This window comes from Daktulosphaira vitifoliae, unplaced genomic scaffold (assembly GCF_025091365.1).
Source record: "Daktulosphaira vitifoliae isolate Bord-2020 unplaced genomic scaffold, ASM2509136v1 Scaffold_2, whole genome shotgun sequence".
NCBI lineage: Eukaryota > Metazoa > Arthropoda > Insecta > Hemiptera > Phylloxeridae > Daktulosphaira > Daktulosphaira vitifoliae.
The window spans coordinates 43,887,589-43,914,110 of NW_026099573.1; the positions used below are offsets into that span (position 1 = coordinate 43,887,589).

The 26,522-nt window shown below is 31.1% G+C and overlaps 1 protein-coding gene across 1 annotated transcript; it reads right to left on the reverse strand.

The window, feature by feature from the left end:
* Window positions 1-1,002: 1,002 nt before the first annotated feature.
* On the reverse strand, window positions 1,003-26,516 carry LOC126900118 (zinc finger protein 3-like). The gene is made up of 5 exons (XM_050675608.1): window positions 26,022-26,516; window positions 12,822-13,652; window positions 12,067-12,418; window positions 11,711-11,910; window positions 1,003-2,055 (listed from the first exon to the last, which is right to left on the reverse strand). Exons 1-5 carry the CDS (start codon window positions 26,299-26,301, stop codon window positions 1,859-1,861), a joined length of 1,860 nt encoding a protein of 619 aa, XP_050531565.1. The 5' UTR covers window positions 26,302-26,516; the 3' UTR covers window positions 1,003-1,858.
* Window positions 26,517-26,522: the final 6 nt, after the last annotated feature.

The window sequence follows — 26,522 nt, forward strand, 5'->3', positions numbered from 1 at the left end:
GACAACAGAAAATTAAAAAAAAAAGAATTTGTATTTTTAAGTATTTACAGCCAATAAAATTGTTAGATATATTGTATGTCATAGAGTCATAACAGTCGAATATGACCATGGTCATTTCTAAGTACAATAGACTTTTGTATTTTAATTTTAATAATTCAAAATAAATAATATTTCAATACATATTTTTATACAATAAAATAATACGAAAGCTTAACAATAAAAGTCGAGTTGCTTTTATAAAACTCACCTGTAGGCGGATGTTATATGTAACGGAGCGCTTGATTTATAAATACAATTGTCGCCATCCATCCATTGAAGGTATGGAACAAGGTGTGTATTACTATTGTTCTGTATGGTCACCCATCCAGGAACATCTGAACACAACGTTAAGACAAAAACTAAGTGGTCCACTACACCACACATGCATCTGGTGCATTAAGTATAACATGAAATATGATTTTCCATTTAAAAACCATGTGTAGATATTTTTATACCCATATATTTACATACTTATATATTGACATTAGTACATCATGACTTTTTGAATGCTATTCATAAATTAATTAAATCACTTTTCAATCTGAAGAAAACTTCCTAGCTTAGTCGATAACGCGTCGTGCCTTGTTGTGTAGGTTCGATTGCATTGCGCTGGGATATTATGTTTGTCTCGTTCTCTCAGGTACAAAAAATAGTTATAATAGTATAATAAGTATAATTGTTTTTAGAGAAGACGTTAAACATAAATAAAGAATAAGAATTAACGAATTATTAAAAAAAAATTAAAAACCAATATATGCATACAAAAATATTCCTGTTCATTTGAAATGTAATAGGAAACAACTAGCACAGGATTTTATATCGCTATTTCTAGAAAAATTTCGAATGAAATAACTGTTGAAATCACTTTTGAGTATCAATTAAACGACATTTTTTATAGGGACAGAAATAAAAACACCATAAATAACAAAAAGAAATGAGTTGAATTCATTTATTTTTTTTTTAACTAACAATTATTATTTTACCTCAAAATTGATCAATAAATATATAACTATAATGCAAAATAAAAATTATTTTCGATTTACCTTCATACAACCTTTTACAATAGCTAAATAATAATAATAATAATAATATTACAATAATGACAGTCATGAATAATAATATAGGTAACTATTATGTGTAGAAAATAGGTAGGTACATAAATAAATAATGAAAAAACAAAAATAGGAAAACAAAAACATGAGAACTTTAAAATACGTTTCGTTCATACATTTATACGTTATATTTATACAAAGATAAATATCTAATAACATCATTATTTACACAAAACTATGTAAAAAAAAAAAAATTATAATAATGCTTTTTTTATATATATGCATGTAAAATTATATAATGAGTGTAATCTTCACTTGATATTATCTTAAGGTTGATAGAATGAATTTCGTTTGTTTATACTTAGTATTTTATTCTCAAAAAATTAACAACTCTAAGTTAACACATATTTTTAACTCTTTGGGATTTTGTACATGTTCAAAGAGTTGAAGATATTATTCTAATTCAACAATGTCAACAGCCCCATAACTATATGAACTCATATTGTATTCTTCGGAAATAAAAAAATGGAGTATCCAATAATACATAACAAATATAAAAACGTTTCCACTGCAGTTAAAAAAAAATTTACAAAGATTTATAAATAAATTAAATAGGTTATAGTATTAGTATATAAATACCATCCAGTCGAGTATGCTAATAGATATATTACAATAAAAATGAATGATTTATTATTTTACCGCTATGACTTATGTACAATATCATATTATAAATAAATAAAATTGTTCTAACTGGAAATTGCTTCCGTTTACGTTATGCTCGCTGGTCGGAAGTCGGTATGTTGAGTTTCTTTATGCCGACGCAGATCTACTTTACGTTGAAAAGCTCTGCCGCATAGATCACAAGCGAACGGTTTATATCCAGTGTGTTTACGACTGTGTGTTATTAGATTTGACGACTGGCTGAAAGCTTTACCGCAAACCTGACACTTGTGTGGTTTTTCACCTAAAAACAAAAAAATGAACACTTCAGGTTGGAGAGAAAACAGTTAAAATAATTTAAATATTACACACTTGAAATAAACTTCATTTGTAAATTCAACTAAATAATGTGCAAATTTATAACGACTTTGAACTCGATGTATTGAAAGTTTCAAGTAATTTAATTAAAATCTTTCTGCGTTGAAATTAACAACACTAAAGCACAATTAATGCTTGTTTGAAATATATATATATAGAGAGAGGCAAGAAATTAGCTACGAATTGTATTATTCGCATATTAATTTTGACTCTACAGAATTTCATATAACATATATGTATATAACATAATTTGTAGTATAACCCGACAATAATACATTTTTGAATAATTAATTTGATAAATATGTTTAGATCGTACTGACTGCGTAAATATTAAAACATTTTCATGCGAATTATTCGAGTATTTAAATAGAAATATCAGTTAAAATAAATATACTATCGTCAATTTAAATAAGTAGATATGTTAATGATAAAAATATATATAAACATACACATGTATATTCGTGTAGTATTTATGAAAATATATAAAAACAGTATACATGTATATGCGACATCTCATACAGGTCAAAACATAGACCGTAAGTTTTTATTGGTGATATAACAATTAAACATGATAATAAACTTTAAGCGCGACAGTAAATAGTTTCTTGTGAGTTATAGATGGTAACATTAATATTAAATGTAATGTATTCGGCCATCGCACTACAACGTCGTGCAATCGATAAGCTGCTGTGGTTTTGACGTTCAGTGCGACCCGCCTTTGATATATGTGCCTACGCGTAGTGACGGACTCGGAGACCAAGCGCACACGAGTCCCGGGGATTTTCGGGCGAACGGCGTGATTGAAGGGTGTGATGGTGTGCCCTTAATGAAGTCGTGCTTTATAAAATCGCACGTACTCATACAGTTTGCTAAAATTTGCGACGACCGTGGTGGCGGTTACTATGGTTACCATTACACATCAACCTCGCTCTGCATGCGCTCATAGCTAGTCGGGGCCCACGCGAGGACAAAAGAGATACAGAAACAGAGAAAGAAAACCGCCAAAATGGGCGGAGCCCGTGCACGGCCAATCACTGCAGCAAACCGAGGTTTCTATTATTACGGGCAGCGGCACTACTCCTATACACGGACCTGTACTCTTCCGTTCTGAGCCATCACTTGGTCCAACGTGTGCTCTCCTGTACACCACCAGTCATAGCCGTAACATTATATCATCGTACATATAATTGATATGATTTCCAAGACTAGTAAAATAATTACTATAAAAATGAAAGTTTATGTCGAGTAAAACAAATGATAAATACAGAAATATATTTTTATTGATCTGACGTTCATTTTTAATTATTATATAATTTCATTTGAAACACCAATATTTAATTTTCCTACTAGAAATGGACGTTTTGATATGTCGAACTTTTAAGTTAAAAATGTTTATTGATATAAATAACGAGCTTTAGTACTGCTATTTCTAGGTAACCAATCAATTAACTTAAACCACCGAAATAAAATTTCAGTGCGCAATCTCATTACGGCATCGTCATACTTTTATTTACACAGTAAGTTTGCACTTCTTATTTAAAATTCAGAAACTCTTTTAAAGTCACCCAGGAGCTATTACATAAAAGACGCTATGTGTACCACTAACTATACATTAAAATGGTAGTTTAACAAGTGAATTAAAGTAACTGAAGAATATGCACCGGAAACTTTTAACGGTGATGCTGCTAGAAGTTTAAAAACGCAATGAAACCAAAAACTAAAGTTTGTGGTTTCGTAACGACTATAATCAGAATGTATATGCATGCGGATAAGTATAGTCTCTTGGAAAATTTTTTTTAATATTTCATCCAGCACTCGTGGAAGAAAACAATCTGAAATCTTTTGTATATAATATCGAGAATGTTTCAACATAATTCACGCCGTGAGGGTAGACCATTCTCTTTTGAAAAAATAATAATAATGCCCAAAAAAAAGAAAACCAATCATCAGAGTGATGGTAGACGTGGATGCTGTAGTTCGGTCCGTGGTGGTGTTATGTATGTATAGGAAGGCTGAAGCTGCGTGACTTTTCGTTTTGAATCTTAAAACCGTACAGCTACTTTGAAATGCGGGTAAAGGTGTCCCGCGGGACTTTTGGAGGTTTGAACATGGGGCGTACTGGGAAAAAAAGTATAATATTATGTAAGTGTACGGGGTAAAAATAAAAATAACCGAAAACGATTGTTCATCTAACTCATCTTTGTCGTCTATTTATTTTAATTTACTAGGCAATTATAAATATTATTTTTGTATTCATTTAACTGGCCAAAATAATATAAATTTATACATGGCAGTAGCAATTTAAAAGGTTTCGTTGTAATTCAGTAAAATCTTTCAACAACTGTCTTTATTTAGTCTATCAAATTTTCACTGCTTTTGACACGAGGACACTAGTATCGGATTTTACTTGTTTTGACAGCGTATGTTACGTTTAGTTGCCTTAATAGGAGGTGGGGTAACCTTGAGGGAAGAGAAATGGAGTTCAGATGCTTAAGAAAAAGCTAATAGTTGGGGTGTGAAGAAAAAATGATTGCCCATAGACGTGGATAGAATAAATAGAGAAACGTTGTAGATATATATAGGCTATAGATTGAATATCGGACAAAGTAAAATAAAACTCGAATCATTTATGACGAATTGAAAGGGATTCTGTGAACGAATAAAAGAGAATATTGTATGGCGGAAGCTTTTTTTTGATTGATTCATTCCAAGATTTCTATCATACATAAGGAACATGTTCACGAATTTCTCTCTTGTCTCTGAGTATAGTTTACTTCACATAAACGCTGTATGCGTACAATGGCACAGAAAGTACGAAAAGGGGAGAGAGAAAATAAGAACTGAAAGATCCTTACAGTGTAATAAAGTCCTGCGATTTTTAAATGTGTTCATCATCTTATCAAATTCTGTACGTGTTCAGCATTCCGAACCCGGTAAATATTGCTTCTAAAGCAATGTTCTTATATTTTATTTACCGTAACGGGTAATGTCGATACATATTTTTCTATCTTCCCTAAAAGATTCCGTTGGTTAAGATATACTCGATAACGAGCATCTCCCTTATTCTACTGTTTTCTCCCTTGGCAATCGATTGCGATTTTTCACCTTATCTAAACTAATAGGAATGTCACCGCAAATCGTTTTTCCCTCATCGTTTTACACTTTCCTGCTCAACTACCTTATAAACTATGTACATAAATACAAATTGACGTCGATTAAATCCGAGAGTTTCGAATACCTTTCGGTCGTACACTATTAGAACGTACAATTTACTCTTCGAGTAATAATCATAAACAAGTATATGAATTTTTCAGCCGTATTATAAATGGATTCAATGACCAGATCTCTTTAGAAACTTCAAATTGTTTTTAATTTAAAATAATCCACTGTTAGGAATTAATTGCCATGATTACAGTATATTAGTTGACAGTAGAAACTATTTACGCGATAATATGCAAAGTGTAACGCAGTCGCTGAATACGATTGCAAAGATTATCCTGATCACAAAAAAAAAAAATCCCCTTAAAAAAGTATTCGGAGATCTCATATTCAACGCTGGTGTAGATGAAATTAAACCGTTAGATTCGAAGGGCGCTTGTGATGATTTATGTATTACAATAAATGTCTTTCTGAGTTATATCGTTCACTTGATGGTTGGGTACGTACGAGTATTTTTGCAGACCAGTGTTAGAGGGTCGACAGAGAAGTATATATATATATAACATATACTACAGCTAGAGGACAGAGCAATAAAGCTAATATCACTGACAGAAGGGTCGTGACAATAGAACAAATTTCTTCCCTTACTCTTGTCTACTGCAATAGTCGGCTATTAGGGCGGTGGGTGGCCCACATCGTTTTTATTATTATCACTATCATTATCACGATTGTGTACTCACGTAGTATTTTGGATGACATGGGAGGGTGAATATCTTCGGGGTAGAGGTAACGCGATTTTCGATAGCTATACCACAGAGTGAGCTAATGAGACTTAGTAACGTGACACCTTCGTCACTTTCTATGCGTTTTAACAGGATTTAGTTGATTAACACACAATGGTTTCGACGGCTGAACAAACAATAGGTTTTTATTCAAACACTACCACTTGTTTAAAACGATAAAATATACATGTATTGACAACTTAAGTAAGTTAGACATCATTCATAAGCTACCAGAAAGGAAAACTATATAAAAATGAAAATTTATGTCCCCCTTTTACGTTTAAATTCCAATTATTACTATTCAAATAAATTATATACCAAATATGACATTCAAGTGATAAACTAAGATAGAATACAATTTTATTGTAAATAAATATACAATTTCTAAGCCATTTAAACTAAAACGAATGGAAAATTATATAGAAATTATACAAAAGAAATTTTTATAATTAATATATAAATACAAATTTCCAATTAATGATTAGAATTAGAAGAAGTAATTCATTCGGTTAATTTTGTTATATTATACTATATTTAAAAATAAAGCCAAAAATATTTTCGATTTGTTTCATTAAAAAACTCTTTTTTGTAAACGGGTTTTTATTTCTATGAGTAAAAATTTGATTTAGATAGAAATTATTCTAAAAAAGTTAAATTTAAAATGTATTACTTCAGTATTCTCTACAAAAAAAAAAGTAATAATTATTATCGATACCCTCGATGCTTGTGGAACGACACGTGCTGCTCTCGTGATTGTTAGGCCCGTGAATCATTACTTTAAACGGATTACAAGAGATTCGGTTGCTGGTGTTGCAATGCACTTACTCTAACCGTGGCGTGTATCGAGTCGTTTATCCATTTACCCTGGAGGCCGTGTGCACCAGCCGTCTCTTGTATATTAGATTTAATTCTATACCACATAGGACAATGCGTATTATTAGCGAAGAGGGAGAACTTTTTACACTGATACTCTGATAAGTATCGATGACCGAAATGAATTTCCTGTAAATTCTCAGTGGGACGGGAATTAGCTTGTTGTATACCGAATCTGTTTTCTTTAAGGCTGACGCATTCGTTTTTGAATATTTGACCAAATATTTAAAAATGAATTTAAAAACTCTGTGCATATCGGACGTATTTAGTTTGATACTAAACATAAAATAACTCATTAGTTTATAAATTAGAACGTGTCTTTATGTAACTAAATATAAATCCAGGTCGGAGTCATAAAACACTACAACTAGTGTTTTTACCTCTCGCGTGTTTTTCGCAATCATTTAAAATTTAATCGACGCACTAAAATTACAATATTATAAAGATAGTTTTAACATTATTCCAGCAAAATCGTGGTCTAGTGACGTTATACAGACACAATTATGAATATTATTATTCCTCTCCTAACAGTTTTTGCCCTCACAGGCAAGTCCCCAGTGTGATAAAAGCCCATTAATAATTAACGCCACGATCGGGTCAGAGGTCCCTTGAGATATTTAGTAGAAGCGCACTGTTTCACGCCATTCGGTCGGTATACTATGCATGTGTAGGACCCTCGGTTTTGTTTTTTTTATTTATTATCAATTTTCATCCCTCCAGCTCTTATAACCCTTATAATAACAATAATAATAATAATATTACAACGAATTTTTGCTGCCGAAAGCAAAAAATACCCGTTTAAAAATAACATTTTTTTTTCTTTTACAGCAATTGTTCAAAAATAAAACTACACCGTAAGATACTAAAAAATTTTACTTTTTGTTTCATTTTAAAATCTTTTAGCTAAATTAATAATATCAATTTCGATGTTACAGATATTTACAAGGTATATTTACTATGATGTTAATATAACCTAAACAAATAAGAAATAGATAAATATCCTGTGGCTGAACATTTATTGACATATAATCACTTCATTAAAACAATAAAACTAATTAAAAACGTAAATAACTACAAAGGACCTTAATATAATGGAGGCAATTGAAATATTTAAAAATAAGACCAATTTAATTAATTAGGATCTCGATTCACTGAAAAATTCATTGTTAAACTTGTGTGAACTGGCCAAGTGTAATAACATTACTTAGTGATAATTTCACTCGTTGATAAGGTTACTACGAGTATATAAAGGATTTTTTTTCGTTTGGGGTTTCACTATAAGGCGAGGGCCCTGGAGCGGGACTTTTTGGAGTCCCGGCTAGGGTCCACATTTCGAGTTGAGTCCATGGTGGACCTGAATTTGGTGAACCAGAAGGCGTGGAAGCTCGTCCAGACATTGAAAAAGAAGGAGGAGCGAAACGCCTGAGACAGGCAGTCGCGCCACCTGGCTATGGAGGACCTGAGGTGCTGGTTTAGGCAGGTGCCTTAGGTTCTTGTTTTTGCGTTATCTGTGTTTTATGTTGTGAGTTATTTTGTCAACCCTCCCATACGGTTCCCACTCTGTGATCCGGCTAACAGGGGGGGCATCTCATTGTGATTCAGCTCTTGATTAACTTCGGACTGATTCACAACGCGGTGGTGTGAATTATAGAGACGAAATGGGCCGCCCTAAAGTAATACCTAACGGCAGTTCCAGGGCGGCCTATAACAATGTCGGTCGGAAAAAAAAGGAGAAAAAGGAGAAAAAGGGGGTTTCAATGTGTGTTTAACGTTGATAATGACAACTTTGTTTCCAAAATACATAGCCATGATTTTTTAGTAATTTTTTGTGGCTTTTTGAGCTAAATATTTTTATATTTTTAATACAATTTAATTTTTAAATATTATTAGCCACAAGTGACCAATTTTCATTATATAATAAGATTGGTATTCATAATGGACACTTCAATTACAACCGTTTGTTAACTTCAAAAAGATAATTAAATCTACCGGAAACGAAAAACTTTGAATTGATCATATCAAAAAAACATAGTTATTACGACGCAGAACCACCAAGTAAGACATCGAGATTGAGCGGTTCGACAGATGGGACGATGAAGGCAGCCAATTCCAGTCAAGTGTTATTATTGTTAACACAAGCTATAGGGGGAGAAAATAGGTGGCGTCGGCGGGCACTTTCCAGTTTGTCGACACGAGGGCACGAGTACACAATATAATATATATATATATTATGTTGCGAGAGAGCAAAGCTCGCATGTCGACCCTTGTACTTTTGATCACACCAGTCTGTTATTGTCTTTATTTTTAAAGTAATTTTGTTAGATTTATTTTCTACGAAGCAACAAAGAACTTGCATCCAGTGTCATATTAAAAGGAACATAAAGAGATTCGTTAAACTTGCGATCTTACTGTTCAACGATTTAGACCAAAAAATAGTAGATATAATCTCACTACTAACAAAAGACGCAGAAATGACGGTTGAAGAAAGATTTTATATCCTTAACGAGATTTTCTTGTGTGGAAAAAGAAATAAAAATAGAAATGGAAGATGAGAAAAAAATCTAAAAGCTGTCGGGAAAAAATACTACACGGAGAGGTTAGGAGGCCATGTGTTATATTATCGGTAGTAGTAGTGGGGAGAGGGAATACGCCCTAAAGTACATCACAACAAATTCATACCCTCTACAGTGCTACTACTTGTAATTAGATTAGGCAGGTATATATAGAGAAGTGAAGTGAGACTGTGAACAAGAGAGGTTAAAGTTTGGCAGAAGGTTTACCGTAAAATCAATCTACTCGGCTCCTATATGTTTTTACATGATGTTGTTCAAGCACGAGGGATTATATTAAAGCGGCGTGGTCCACTTGAACGCGAATTCTGCTTGAAAAAATATTATTTCTGTTCGCTCTAAATGGATTCGGACGCCGCCACATTTCTCAAGCACTCAAAATCCACGACCACTCGAGAAGCACTGTTTCTTTAGTTTTATCTAAAACCTAAACTCATCATTGCAATACCACCAATGCGAATAATACAATAACAATTTAAACCACTATCAATTTGTAGGAGGTTTATTTGTTTTGAATCGTAAAAAATTAATACATAGATAAGGGTACTCTTTAAATGTCAAAAATACAAAAAAAAATTGTCAAGGCTTATTGCAATGGTAGCCTAAAAGCGATTAAATAAAAACCGAATACATGACTTGAACCATGCTTTTTTCTTCGTATTTAAAATAAAAAATAATTATAAGCAACAGCTTTTAAATATAGTTAAATTAAAGAAAAAAAAGTGCGAAGAATATCATTTTTTATTTGTTTTTTAATCAGCTAAATTTCTTAAAACATCATGAAGCTTCAAGGGAATTAAAAAAATTCCAAACTGAATACGTCGGTCAAGCAAGGGAGGGTTTTTTTTACCAGAATTACTGGTGATTTGCCCTCTTGTTTAATTTTCTTTATATATTTTTTTTAGTCCCCTAAGAGTGTTTTTTTAATTCTTTAGCTTTTTTCCCTCTTGTTTTTAATTGGATGTGTAAAACGAGAACCTTTGTCACGGTTACGGTAGTTATAACAACATCAGTAGACAAAATTGGAAAAAGAAAACGTGTACATATTCTTGCTTGTATTTAATTTAAGTAAATAACTTTGGTTCTTAATATACAAAACTTTTTCCTTTTTTCTGTTCCCATTAAACATTATTTCAGACTATCTTACTGTTCCCCTTACATCGACAATAAATAACAATAATTTAGTCAGGTTATCGAAAGTAATTAATGTTGCAATTCATCTTTTATAAGACTCTTAATTATTTCCTTTAAATAATAAAAATTTATCACTTGTGGCTAATATTATTTAAAATTAAAACAATATTATAAATATTATTAATTTAAAACTAAAAAATATTAATCTCAAAAATCCACAAACAAATTACCAAAAAATCACATACCACACATATATTTGCTTATTTTAAATATTCTAGTTTTAGATGTTTTAAAAGTTTTGTATTATAGTCACATTATTAGTTAGTTTTGGAAACAAATAATTTTATATTTGTATGTTTTAAAAACTCTAACTATTATTAGATCATTTTCTCTTTAATAATTATTAAACAGTAAATTACGATTAATTTCTCGATGAAGTGAAGCTGGAATTCATGACAATTAATAGCGCACGCGAATCGTTTCACAAGACTTATGCGGTGCCAGACGTCTGCCGTTTTGTTAAGCGATTAATCAGTAAATAGGCGTAAACCCTACAAACCAGCAGGTTTTGTAAAGATGGGTAGGAGCTGTTTTATACGATATAAAACAGAGAAGTACCAGCAGAGAGTTTTCCTCCCAATATCACCTCTTCTTTCCCTCAAGCGTCTCGTTGCCATTACCTAATTGTTTCCAATTTAAAACTACTCTCCCTCTCTTCATGAGTTTGACTCCCCGGGAACAACTAAAGGCTTCGTCTCAAAGAGATCCAAGTGGGAGGATTATGGGCGAGATAACACGTGTTTGGAGTAAGAAAGGAATTATGCGGCTGATTTAATTGACTCGTTTTAATAGCTGTCAAAGGAAAAGGATCAGTTGACGGCTCTTTACGTCACCCGTCCAGAAAATTAGTTACCAAAAGTTATACGACATCAAAACACACCCTAAGTTAATCATTTTTCGATAGTAAGTTCATTAATCTGTCATCTGTTTTCGACTGCTTAAGTTTTAACAGCATTACTTTCATTATATTGCTTTCTTTAATGAACTAAAAATAACTACTCACCTGTATGAATATACGTGTGTTTTTTCATATCTGACTTTTGATGGAAACGTTTTCCACAAAACTGACACGGATAAGGTCTTGTATCTGAATGAATCAATAAATGTGTAGACAACGTAGATGATCTTTTAAATGTTTTACCACACTGTTTACACTCGAATAGCTTTTCTACATTGTGAGCGGATCGTCTACAACACAACCACCTATAAATAGACCCAGATAATTAATATAAATTAATTTTATTCATGAAAAAAGAAAGAAATATTTTGATGTAGTTCTTTTGTGAGCAATGTAGGTTAATTTGAATAGTTTATTCGATGTGTTAAGTTTTTACTTAATCAAATATTTTATAAACTAACCGGTGTTGATTGAGGCTGATCTCGGCACCAAACGACTTATTGCAAAGTTCGCAAGAAAAAGGTCTTTTACCATTATGAGATCTCCGAGAATGCACTTCCAAACCATGTGATGTAGGAAACATCTTATCACATTTGATACATGAGTAAACATCACCAAATACAGTTCCTCTCATTAGCATGTGATGGTGTCTGAGATGCCCATCTGAAGCCACTGATGAAGGTGGTGGTGGCATAGCGGCTAAAGGTTGATTGCTACTAGGTGTCATAAACTGTTGTCGGAGCTTAATCATATCTTCAGTAGAATTAGTCGATAATTGTTGACTGAATGGATTAACAGCCGCTGAACTCATTCCTAGGGTAAGATTTATGCTTTATGTGAGAAAATTGTAATAATAATTGATTATATCATGTATTTTAAATAGATATATAAATAATGTTATTATATTTTCTGAGCAATTACATACAGATGCAATATTTGACATTGAAAAAATCCGTAAGATTTTTCTTTAGGTGGATAAATTATTTGATGCGAGCAATTAATTAATGAATATTTTTATTTTATACATATATACTACTTCCTATATAATTATTATCATGAATATATTTTAGGGGAGACTTAAAACGAGCTGGACTCTCCCCTCAAAAGTCATGCGGTGCGACTAAAATTTAGACCAAAAATGTTACTTTTATAAGAATTTGTACAAAAAGAAAATTTTTAAAACATTAAAAAATAAGTTATTTTAAACCATATATACCTGTATTAGACAAGGGATGGGCAAAAGCGGCTGCAGCTGCCGCTCTGACAGCACCTAAGCTCAAATATAATGAACTAGTCAATAAATCATGATTGTTGTCAGGATGTGTATCGCTGCCATTTTGATCTGGTGATATTGATTGGTTCAGCATATTAGTAGCGGCCGAATAAAATTGTGAGTGAAAGCCAAAGCCTGAGAAATGTTTTTGAAGAAGCGAACTTGCTGCTGGATGTAGATGGACTCCATCTTTACGAGTATCTTCAATCAAATCTGGAAACTGGACAGCAGTAGGGTAGTGTTGCTGTAAAAAAGACCTAGTCACTGAAATTGTGTCCACCATACTGGTTGGTTGACGGGTAATTCGGTCGTTATTGTGACCATATAGGTGTCGTGACCGTGGTGCATCTGGTTTAAGTAATGCGCTTACACTAAAAGCTTCAGAATTTTTGGCTACTGTTGGTTTTATTGTGGTACTGGTCATCATGACATCAGTACTTGGAATTGGAGATGGTGTTCTCTTAGAAACGACATCGATATCAGGTGATGCCGATCTACTCTCAACATCCAACAATTCAGATGACGAGGATAAAGATGGTGAACTTCTTTGAGGTGACCATATTTTTGTTATCGAACATCGACTGGTCACTTTTGCAGTAGTTGTACCAAAAGCATTTTCGTCATTATCTCTAACATCGACTATCGGATCAGGACGATTTAAACTTTTTATGATATCATTGTTGTTATTATTTAATATATTTACGCGAGAACGATCATACGTTTGACCTTCATCATTTTTTTCGACGAGTCGACTGATACCAAACTTAATACAATCTAAAAACAAAAAAAATATATATATATATATAAATTAATCGAAGTTAACTATTCAAATTTAAAAATTGATTTCTACTTTTCATTATTTTAGACGACTTATTTAATTGTTAAACTATCTTTAATATTTATTTCACGGAAAACCAAATAATAATATTAAATTTATTTAATAAAGCTTAATTTTTGTATTCTTTTTTAACGTTTTACACATTGCTAATCATATAAAACGAATGTTCAATATGTAAAATTCAAACTTTAAGATTTTATTAATTAATAATAAACAAATAATTAATATTTAGTTAATTCCAATTACTTGTGTATGATATTAACATAGTTTGTGTTATTTCATTTTTGTTTGCATACGCAAACTTAAATAGTATACAGAAAATTGTCTAAAAATGTTAAATTTACAGAATAATGTTACAATAATGATAACAAAAAATGATGTCACAAAACAAAATATACTTTAACGGTAATTAAAAAAAAATTCTGACAAAGTTTTTATAGTATTGAACCACGAAGTAACATAAATTTTAAGGTATAATCCCCTACAATACACATGACACGCACTCTCATTCTAGCAAACATAGGTACAAAATGAAAAATGTCATAATATTTATTGATTTCTTGCCGATCGCAATGGCTGTTTTATTGTAATCGTTTGACAACAGAGACCACAACGTATATAGTGCTGGTAGCTAAGTGGCCAATTCCGTGTTTTACGATTAGGACACGAGGCAATCATTGTTAGCGTTTCCTTCCAGGGGTGTGCCAATATTGACATTAAGGCGGTGGAATCGAATATTTTCAAACGGTTGGGTATGAAGAGCAAGAGGTTGTATGGGATTAACACACATGAATAATATTTTGTCGCGTGTGACTACACGGTGGCCGTCACGTTGGCTGAGCAAACAATGTATTGAACCAAGTGCAAACAAACCATCAATAATTTTTATCAGTCACAATGACGACGTCGTTGTATCATAAATTATAACTTTCGGTTTGTATTGCACACTCGTATATTATTTCACCTGAATCGTATCCAATAAATATTAAGTACAATTTATCGTTGACTGAATTAATCGATCGGAAAGGGTTGAATACAATAGAAGTTTACTTTAATCATTCGCGTTTTATATACGAATTGTTACATGTATCAATAATATATTATAATAAATAAATACCCAGTTTTACTTTTATTCGTATTAATACTTTAGTGAGTTCATTAATAATATAAAATAAAACACTTGTATATTTTATAATTCAAAAAGTTTTTCAACAAGTTCGAGGCTACCATAAAATGATGAACGATTCTATAAGTATATATTACAAGGTCATTTTTTTAAAATTATCGTAAAATAATAATCGTTAAAAAAAAATTATTTTACGTAATATTTAATTTCATATATACTTCGATTATCAGTTGATAATTATTTTTTTAGTTCATCTCTTACACTTTATAAGGGTGTCAATTTTACTTTTTAAAAGGCAACTTACATATTTAACTAGATTATTACATAACAAATAATCTAATTAAAGAAATGACTAGTCGATAACAACTTTTGACCCAATATTTAATAATTTATTATCATTTTTAAATATAGACCAGAAATGAGGCGCAGGTAAGACAATATTTATCATTAGACATTTTTCGGCTCACTTTTCCTCCCACCCAGTTATACAAATCTTAATAGCTTCCTAAATATTAGTAAAAAAGTTGTAATAATTTTTCTTAATAGATCATTTTTTATTTTATAAGCTAGTTAAATATGAATGTTGTCATTAAAAATAAATGGACACTCTTATGAGGTATAAGGGACGAATCATTGATAAATTTTGAATAAAATGAAACTAAAAAATAATTTTCTTATTATAATTATTATTTTAAAAGAAATAGTGTGGCTAGGATTAAAAGATTCATTCTGTATGTATTTTTAATGCATTATTTGATGGAATTTACGTATTTTTATGCATTTATTTTAAATAAATTTTATTTTAATCAATAAAATTTAAATAATTTTATATTATCACACAGTTGTTCAATGATTTTGTATTTATATAGTAAAATTGATGGCACTGATTGATATTATTCTAACGTATTAGATTGACCAATAATTAAACCATTAGCCATTATTCATCACTTTTGTTTAAAAAGTCATTCCAAATTCATATCCATCACATTTCACTAACTACACTAAACACTCCTTTGTCGTATTTATCGTCGAATTTTACAGTTAAGGTACACAAGCTATATAACCTATCGAGTCATTAAAACGTTATCGGTATAAAATAAAAATAGTACATAATGACACTTTAAGCTTAAAACGAACCACAGCGGTTTAGACTCACCCTGTATTTGTTCTGAGCGGCGGCTTTGACGTTTTTGGTTTATTTACACATAATAAATCTTTTTTAAAAAACCCGTGTAACACAATGTACCCACGACAGTTAATAGATATTTTTTAATCTGTTATCGGCGTATGATAAGCCACGTCGAGTACCGTGTTCCTCTATGTTAATTGCTTACAAACTCATTGGCGATTAATGTCAGATAATATTGGTCGTCACGCCGTCAACTAATGGCCCAGTCGGCTACAACTCTTGCACTTTCAGTACTGTCGCGGTCCTTTACGTTTAGTCCATTGACCCGACGACAGCTCAATAAAATGACCCTCAATCGCGCCAAGAAGAAATCGATGTCATAATTACAAACAAATGGACGAAACACAATACGCTATATTAGTTGATACGGCAGGGCTATTATCATAGTATTTCACGCTGCCGCGATTATAATAGACTGCGTGAATAATCTTGGTCGTAGGCAATTTGTCGGCGAGTCATATATGTGCACAAGGGGAGTGATCCCGAAAAGAAAAACATCTGTTTCGAAAATCGCAAGGCCCCGCAGTACCCTCCGCCGGACCGTAACAACATACAAAGGCCACGGGGGCGTTTTGTTGTAACGAATCCAAAAAGGGTAACGACGACACACAGCACATACGGCCGGGGCGTTTAACCCCAGCGGCGAAAAGTAATGATCTAGAAAGCCTTTAAACAAATTCTATTTCTCCGGTTTATTATTATTATTATTTCTTTCCCTCCAGTAGGCCGGTCGTTTAACGATTATTTAAATGTCTTTGGATCATAATAATAACACCCTTTTTGCCCAAAACATCAAACGGTACCCCCTACCGCAGAAGAGGGACGCTCCATATAACGTTAATATGTACTGTACCCTATCTTCAGTGCTGAGCAGAAGCTTTTAATTTTCATCACACATAATCTTCTGAGCCACAATAATTGAAATTCCATTGTGATACATCCCTCTCGGCCATCCCATATAATAATATGTGATGTTATCATTTATACACTATTCGAGCCTATCTCTAGTATAAAACAATTTTATTTACCGATTTCTAAAAGTATCACACGGCTTTTTATAATGGCCACTGGTTTGTTGCTCAGAAATTTTGATTTCTCTGCACTCCTCTGAGCGTAATAGTCTTACTGAAACGTCTGATTTAATTAGTTTCAATCTGAGAATCATAATTTATACATGCTTTTCCACGGCAGGAGGCAAGAACGGTGGCGGATGTCTGCTTATTAAATATGCAAAGGAGTCATTCTCCGTACTGCTCGAATTTAGAAGTATATAAGGCAAAGTCGTTGGCAGAATCTGGGCATTGCTCACGGTACATGGAAGTTAAAAATGGCGGATAGTAATTACACCACTCTACCGAAATATAAATGAACTTGCCCGGCCTTCAGTCGACCATCGTTTAATTACAAATACCGTCCGTGGTTCGACTCTCACTATACCCCGGAATGTCATTACCACGAGATTCCACTTGACTCCCCTCTTACCTAAAGCGTCGACAGCAAATCGTTTTTATTTCCTACTCTTCTACGGGCACATACTTTCAAAGATAAAAATGCGGATTCAAAGATCTCTGAGCACTCCGAAAAGAAAACGTATAATTTATACGTTTTCTCAATTATTTAGTATAGTTGAGAATACTAAAAAAACATGGTAACAATAACTTATCAACCAATGAGTGCAAAAAGTGCAACGTGATTAATTTATTTTTAAATTAGTAGTACTTTTGTTCTAATTTCATTCAAAGCGTCTAGGGTGACAATGATTTGACACATAATTTAATTAATTGTTATTAAATTATTTAAGCAGTAAGCAAATTTTTAAGTTAAATTAAATGTTGATTATAATAACTCTGAATTCTATAAAACGGACCTATCATGAAACATAATTTATAGTATTTCGAAGTCATTAAAATATACGATTTTTTTAAGTACGAGACTGATTGTTTTATCTGTGTAATGACATGGTTTAGGATTTGTTATTATCTCTGTGTTATTTATGTTTGACAAATATATACGTATATACACACGGCATAGGTGTCATAAAATCCCGAAAGAATGAAATCGAAGATCATTCAACTAACGCTATGGCTTTGGATAGATAACGTCAAAGCAATAACATGTCATCGATGATAGCCGAATCTAGTACACATACCTCGGCTACCCATAAAGAACATTTTACAAGCCCATCGCGCTATTCTCGAGATTCTCTTTGACTTTAGTTGTACACCGGTGACTTTTTTAACCCACTTTAAGATATATTCATTAATATCCACAGAATCTATCAAAAGTGAGAATACACTTTCATAGCCAAATATTAGCTAATCGTTGGTCTGTTTGCATGATTGCGCTGTACGAACCCAGGTGCATCTTCGATATCACAGAAAGCTATTAAAACCCGGATGACTATAATAATAGTAATATAATCACAACAAAAGCTAGTTGTGATAATATGATAATATTATATCAGCAACAGTTTAGACGAGCGTAGGGTTTGCAAGTAAACTGGATGAGCAATTACGTCGAATAGCTTTTGCTCTCTCATCACAAATACACACACACATACACACACACTCGCGTTAATAACAAGGATAAGTGAAGGCGAACTAAAGAAGAGTTTATAATACCCGAAGAGAAAAGGAGAGGATAATAAGTGCCGGGGTTGGATTATATAGCCTGTTGATATGGAAAGAAGCATTAGTCCGGAGTGATCCGGACTACAAGCGCACCTGATGTTTTCACCGTGCCGCCTGAACTGCTTTTTTAAAAACTTATGAGGCGTGTGTACTTAAAAATTTATTATCTACATTTCGGTTTAGTGTTACTAAAGTGAACCAAATCTCGTAGTAAGCCCGTGCAATTGATAGAAACAAAATCGGCATAAATTTTACACTTGAAAAGTTAAGACGCAATATTGATCAATCTGGTAGCAAACCTTAAACTACTCTAGCAGGTGTAATGCAGCAATATTATACACCAAAGCCATTTAAACGCGTGACCTGAAAACGACGGGCCTTGTGGCGGCTTTCACCCGTTCCGCAGCGATTATTATTGAGCGCACCCCCTCAAAAGTTACAACACAACGTGATAATGTGATATTTATTATTCTTTGGGTGAATTATTGTCGGCGTTAATTGTTTTTAATTGAAATTCATGCATAAGGGCAACCGTTAAGGGCGTATAGTAATACATTTGATTAAATACTACGTGATTATTATTTAATTCACTCACACACTTTCACAAACATACCACAATATAATTTAACAAGCATAGGTTTTTTTAGAATTTTTTTTCGTCTGTAGTGTAATATAATCTGCAATAAAAAAATTGTAATCATACTTAATTAATATAATTCTTATATTGTATATATTAATAATGTCGCGCTATAAACGCACAATTTTTTTAAATATACAAAAAACAGTTTTTTTATTAAGATATTTATTACTTTGTTGGACTAATATTGATGTTTAAGTAAAGGAAAATTCTTTGATTTGGAACAATTTTATTTATTACGACTGACTTCATTATCTTTATTGCATTAATATTTTAATGTTTTTATTGGCATAATCTCCTGGGCCATTGTTTTGAAGCTTTACATTGACTAAAGATTGACAGTAATAGCTTTTATAGTAAACAACTTGAAATTATAAAAAATAATTTCTTAAATACAGTCAAAATTCCACTATAAATACAGTCGCTCTATAAATTTAACAACTATAATAGTAGACTGACATTTTGAGTGTGTTCTGTTGCTTGTCGGTGTCTTTGTCATTAAATTCGGTTTGACGGACTAATTTATCTCGACGCATACAGTGAGTGTGATACAAAAACTGTCTGAAAACGTATAGAAGACTCGGCCAGTTAATTTTCATTAACCGTACACAGCCACGGAGACGTGGTAGAGGAAAAGAGTTTTTAGGATTAAGTTGACCCCTTAAGGACACTGACATCACTTCAAGTATCATGTGACTCACGTTGACATTATTACAGTACACATTTTTTATCTTCACTGTGCGGCAGATGTTGCAAGTTAATATAAAAAACAATCATAATAAAGCTTTATTAATAATAACAGAGCTCAGAGCAATTATTGACGATTCCGAACAACCGCATTTACTATAATTGTTTTCAGTGGTCCCATTTATAACCCAATTGTGTTTTAAATATTTAAGCTAATATTTTCCAAAATTAACAGCATCTTTGTACTCAATAATAATAACAATTAAGTAAAATAAAGTAAATATCTTCTATGCAAAATACAAAATACCTTTCATAAGGATTCTTCTTATATATAAACAAAATCAAAAAACTTTTTTTATATATATAACATTATTGCACAGATGTATTGAGATAGTATTTAATTATTCATTAAGTTATTAATATCATAATTTAAGTTAAAATAAATTGCTGTGACACAACAGGTAATCCAACTAGAACAGGTACTTAAAGATTCTGTTATCAGTAGAATATTATAAAAATATGTAATAAAGTAATCAAATCAGACTAGCAGGTGCAATTAAAAAATAATAAAGTGCTTAATCGAACGTTTACATTGTACTTGAAATACGCACGAAGTGATCTCTTAATTATAATAAAGAAATTATTTAGATTTCAGTAGAAAAAAAAATTTAAGTTTTCTTACACAAATAATGACAAATAAAAATCATTGCAAGTAATCATTTAAAATGATTCATTTATTTCTCTGAAAATTTAAAAGTTAGACGACTAATTATTTTACAAAATACAAATGTTGCTGATTACATTGTGCAATATTAAGTATCACTGATAATTAAAAACATTATAATTAACCTAGCACAAGCATTGATTCGAAGTATTCTTGAAATTGGAAAAATAAACAGAATACCTCTTTTGACAGCAATTAGTGTCAAGTACTTAAACACACAAATCCTCATTTTTTATCATTTTGTGTCATTACTCCAAATTATATGTAAATAAATGCAAAAATAGAAAACAAAATTATTTATTAACGACTATAGATTATACATTTTGCCTGTTCTTCATGGTTTATCGTGTGCGTTACTTCGGTCATCTTGAAAATAAATTTAAGTACAATGATTGTCTCCAAAATCTATGCTTTTGTGGAAGCAGGAGTTCTTATAAATTTAATTATACAAGTAAAAATAAAAAAATAAATAGCAAAAATAGCGATTTGATTAACTAAATTTAAATAAATCTATTAATAGAGTTGAATTACAACATAAATATGAACGTAAAAACTCTAATTTGATTGCGGATTTTAAATATTTTTTTAAATATCCATCTACTAATATATATTATTTATTATATTTTAATAGTAATGTAATTTTTTCATTTATCAACGTGTAATTTAAATTTTAAATATTAAAATACTTTAATTTTTAAATAAAAAAAAATCAGTACCCTAGAGTGCTTCTTAAATAATATTTAGACAGAAATATAGAGTTTATAAAGGTTTCGAGTAATTGAAAATTTGAAATATGCTTACTTCCCGAAGCTCCAATATCATATGAATATACAGAATCGTCAAAATTTAACGAATCACTTATTTAATTGAAAAATAATAATAGTACTGATAATTTTTTGTTATATTCTTTAGTCACATACATTTTTTACATTTATCATTCGAGAAGTATTTTGTTATGTTTATTGCTTATAACTTAATAAGGGTCTCAAATTGATTGAAGTTGAAACCCTTTCAAATAGCAAAATACATGATCAACTAAATTATTTATTTTATAATGATCTTATTAAGAAAATGATTGGTTAAAAACAACTTATGGGCTAATATTTCAGAGATTATTAAAACTTTATATCTAGGCTGGAGGATAGATTTTCTTAATTCGATAATTATGATTATGGATAATTATCGAATAAATAAGCTAGTTATGTATAATGTTATTTAAAAAAGTTAAGCACACTTCTTATATCATATAAAGATGAACATAAAAAATACTCCATGATTGATAAATTGTGAAAAGCATGTAAACCGAAAGAAAAAGAGTATCAATATTATTTTTATTTTTTGATTAAATAAGTGGTTCATTAAATTCGATAGATTATTGTCATAATTAACTGATTTTACAGCTATATTTTTATATGCTATTGCCATATTATTATTATTTTTATAATGGAAATTATTAATATTGTTATAGTGCTAAAATAATATAAATTACAATTGCTTTTATTTGAATTATTACGGTTTTTATCAATATATGAAGATTTACTACATCATGATACTAAATTCCATGATGCAAATTTTGCTTGAATTGAGTTCTAAAAGATAATTATGAAACCGTGAATTATTAGAACTGGAAAATATTTATAATATATATGTATTCTATTTATATCATTGATAAAAAAATGATGTGACATTGACAAAATAAAAGATTGATCCAATTCAGTTAATATCCAATAAGTTTATTGATATATACTAGAAATATCAGAGGACCTAAAACAGCGCGTTGTCGTATACCACTATTAGAAATAAGATAATCATTACTTGTTGTTTTGGATTTTTAAAATATTACTTATTTGAAACATCTCAGTTTATATTTTAGTTTGCAGAAAGTTGTAAAATGTTGTGTTTATTTTTGATCGTTCTTATTTCTTTCTCGGGCGATTTTGGCTTGTTACTTATGTTGAATGTAAACCATTCCAAAAAAAACCGAGTGTTGTCCGTAAAGTGGGAACTCCGTGAGAAAAAAAAAATCGCGATTCTTTAAAAGCAATGAAAATCCTTTTGGTAGTTTTTTTTTTTTTCTATTTCACCGTTTCAATATTGCAACAGTCGACCGTTTAAATTGAAAAAGCGGCGGCAATCCCAGTTTACAGGCTAAGAATAGCGGCGGTGGGTTTTTCTTTATTCGTTCCAAGCACGTACCGACGACCAATCAACTCCAGGGACTTAGGGGATACACACTGTACTCCTAGTACATTAAATCCGGTCACTCAGTAAAATACTCGATATTTACGAATAAAGCCGATCTGTCGGTAGTTACTGATGATCGTGTTGGCCGGCTTAAAATGTCCATTTGCGGTCCATTCATATTTTATGCTTTAATTGAATAAAACGTCAGGATACCTTTTAAGTATATTGTAGCGTCAACAATATCCCAAAGGCACCCAGTAATCCGTTTTGTATCGGAATAACAGCCAAACGTGCTGGCAGACGAGCTGCGTTTATTGGACAATCAATTATTTATTATGTATGTGTTCAGTTTTGAGGTGGCCAGTTACTTAACCTAGTCGCCAAAAACGTTGGAAATCAAGGGCCTTATTAAAATATTCTATCACTTGATCAACGCTTTTTCGACCGACTAGACAAAGAGCTAAATTTTATTCGAATTGACGCAAGACCGCGTAGTTTCTTTGTACTTTACTTAAACTTTTCCCTGTAATCGTCATCGTCATTTAATTCCTACGGAAATGTAAAATTCAAAAGTTCGTGAAAGGCAACGAGAGTTTAATTTGAAAATGAAATGGATTCCGCGATATACGCTAATAACGTTGAAATGAAATGTTAAGTTTTATCGGAGCACAATAAAGTGAGTCGGAAAGTTTTTGTGTCTGGTTGTCGCTACGAGAAAAATTGTTAAATTGTTACTTTTTTTCTAAAAATGTTATTCCGTTTTGATGAAGTAACTTCTCCGTGTAACGTGTTGATGATTTTAATGGCACCGGACGTAATTTTTGAACGGATAATTATGAATTGCTGCTGAACACGAACGTTTCATATATGTTAATAGGAAATATAATAGACAAAAATCATTTTTTATCTATTAAAACATATTGTAATCGGTACTTAAAAAGGTCATTTTGCCCCGCAGTAATCCGAATCCGGTGCTTAAGTGGCGTAACGATTTTAAAAGGTGTGTGCTGCGTTTATTATCATTATTATTACTGTCTTAATAGAGAAACGCTATTAATTTTTGTGTTTTTAATTCAACCAATAGACAATACATAGTTATATTATATTAACGCGGACCATAGTGTTTTTATACGGGTGTAATCCGATGCAAATTTATTATTATGGTTATCCGCTTTATTAAGATTTATTAAACCGACAAATAACTTTAGAAATTGTACTCTTATCCGAATACAACGCGCAACACTAGTAATGAATTACTCAGTTCTTTATGAAAACCTTTTTTTATTATCATTATTTTTGAGAGACCGAGGAAAAGAAAAAGTACCTCTATGGTAATTTTTAAGTTTGACGATTAGACAATTTGAAAATATTTTACTTACAAATCCAGTAAATTATTATTAATTGAAAGGCCCAATTAATTTCCTTTATTATTTAATTCAATAGAAAAAAACAGTGAAATTTCATGAGATATTCAAAACAAAAAATATTATTAATATAATATATATTAGTCTGTTAAATTTATTAATCTTGAAAATAAATCATCATTATTTTATTATAATTTCATAATTAATTAAAATATTGTCTTAATTGAAAGTAAAAATAATTAGTCAAAGATTAACGGTAAGTAAACTTTGTTGCTTCTGAATTCAATTACATTAATTCTAGAAGTTTTTTTACTAATAAGAATAAATTTATTTTTTCCATCTTATAGGTCTACTATGTTTTAATAAACACATAAACTGCTATAAATGATTATCATACTTAAAACAACGTATTCAATATTCAAATTAAGATATATTTTAGATTTTTACATTAAGATATATTTTTCCTTGGAAATAAAATAATTACTTTAATTATCGTTTAGGTATCTTCGGTTAATATGACAGTTTAATTTTATTTAACACTTTTTAGTTAAATACAATATCTTGTAAGAATGAAAAAANATTTATTTTTTCCATCTTATAGGTCTACTATGTTTTAATAAACACATTAACTGCTATAAATGATTGTCATACTTAAAACAACGTATTCAATATTCAAATTAAGATATATTTTTCCTTGGAAATAAAATAATTACTTTAATTATCGTTTAGGTATCTTCAGTTAATATGACAGTTTAATTTTATTTAACACTTTTTAGTTAAATACAATATCTTGTAAGAATGAAAAAAAATACTATACAGGTTAACTCATCCATAATTATGCTTGAGTTATAATATTGACTTTAGAATATTGTCCTTAACTTAACAATAATATTCATACTTTTCTTAAAACATTTTAAATGTATGAATTTAAATTATTAAGAAATTTACAATAATCGTTTATATTTTATTTTAATGTAACATAAATTTTAAAGCTTCTATTTACTCTTTACGATTACATTATAGTATAAATCATTTACTTCAATGAATTTGTTAACAATATTTAATATAACATAATTTTAATTTTATAGAAATGTTGTCTATTATAATTTTCAAGTTTTGATTAAAATTTTTATTTTAAATTTGCCTGAGACGTTATTCATTTATTAGTAAAATTCATTATGGACAATTTTTGCTAAAAATATAAATAAAAAAACCCTAATGCAAGTTTTATTTGAGTGGCTATATTTTAATAAAAACTTTGGAAACTTTTAGCGTTGAACTTATAATCATTTTTTCTAGCTATTTTTTTAATTATAATTATAATTTTATTTTTTTTGTTTGGTGTGTAATCAAAAACCGACATTATTACTAATAAGAGAATCTCTACATTTTATAAAAATACCTTTTTTTCTTTAACGATTCGATGAAAAGTCTAGGCCGTTTTTTTGAAAATAAGTATGACACTTATTTTTAATTTGTGTATGACACACAAATTTAAAAGCCCAAAACAACAAGTGAAACTCGTTACAGCTATTTTTAAACAACCCTTTTATAAAATCATTAAAACAATAATAGTGAGTTTAAAGAAAAATAGATTTTTTTATGAATTTTGAATTGTGTAATTATCGACTAACAACTAATTATTTGAGAAATTAGATGTGGTTGAACAAGTCTAAAGTCATATGAGGAATCGGCAACAAAAGTCCTCATTAGGATTTTATTTAGATATCGGACATTTACTGTGTAATTAATAAAAATATTTACCATTATGTTTCGATTTCGGAGTTACCAAACGAAACGCGCTACTGTTTCCGGTGTTGGCTGATGTAGTGCCGCCGACGGTTGCCGAATTGTTGTGCATTTGAATGAACTCAAACAAACCGGTCGGCGGTCGCGGTTGTGCCGATATCGGTTGTGGTGATCCACCGGCGCCTGCGGCAGACGCCGTTGACGCCACCGACGATGATGACGAGCACCGGTCAAGTGGCGTTCGCTTGACGGACACGCTGAAGTCGATCGGCGCGGCGGATACGGATACTTCCATCGCACGGCTGCCACGACCGAATAAAGACGGGTACGACGGTTCGTCAAATCCGTTGGTTTTGCTGTTGTTGTACAAACAAAGTTATAAGAACGGTTATGTTTTGAAACAGGCGGAACGTCGCACCAGCAGCCCGTCGGCCGTAACGGCAAATATATAAATGTCGCGAGATGATATCGGTTGTACCGTTGACGGCAGCGGTTGACGATAATCCTATCCAGACG

Coding starts and splice junctions, on each gene's coding strand:
- LOC126900118 (XM_050675608.1), bottom strand. CDS start 26,301: ATGGAAGTATCCGTATCCGCCGCGCCGATCGACTTCAGCGTGTCCGTC. Junction 12,419..12,821: donor CCATCCCTTGTCTAATACAG/GTATATATGGTT, acceptor ATCTTACCCTAG/GAATGAGTTCAGCGGCTGTT. Junction 11,911..12,066: donor ATCAGCCTCAATCAACACCG/GTTAGTTTATAA, acceptor GTCTATTTATAG/GTGGTTGTGTTGTAGACGAT.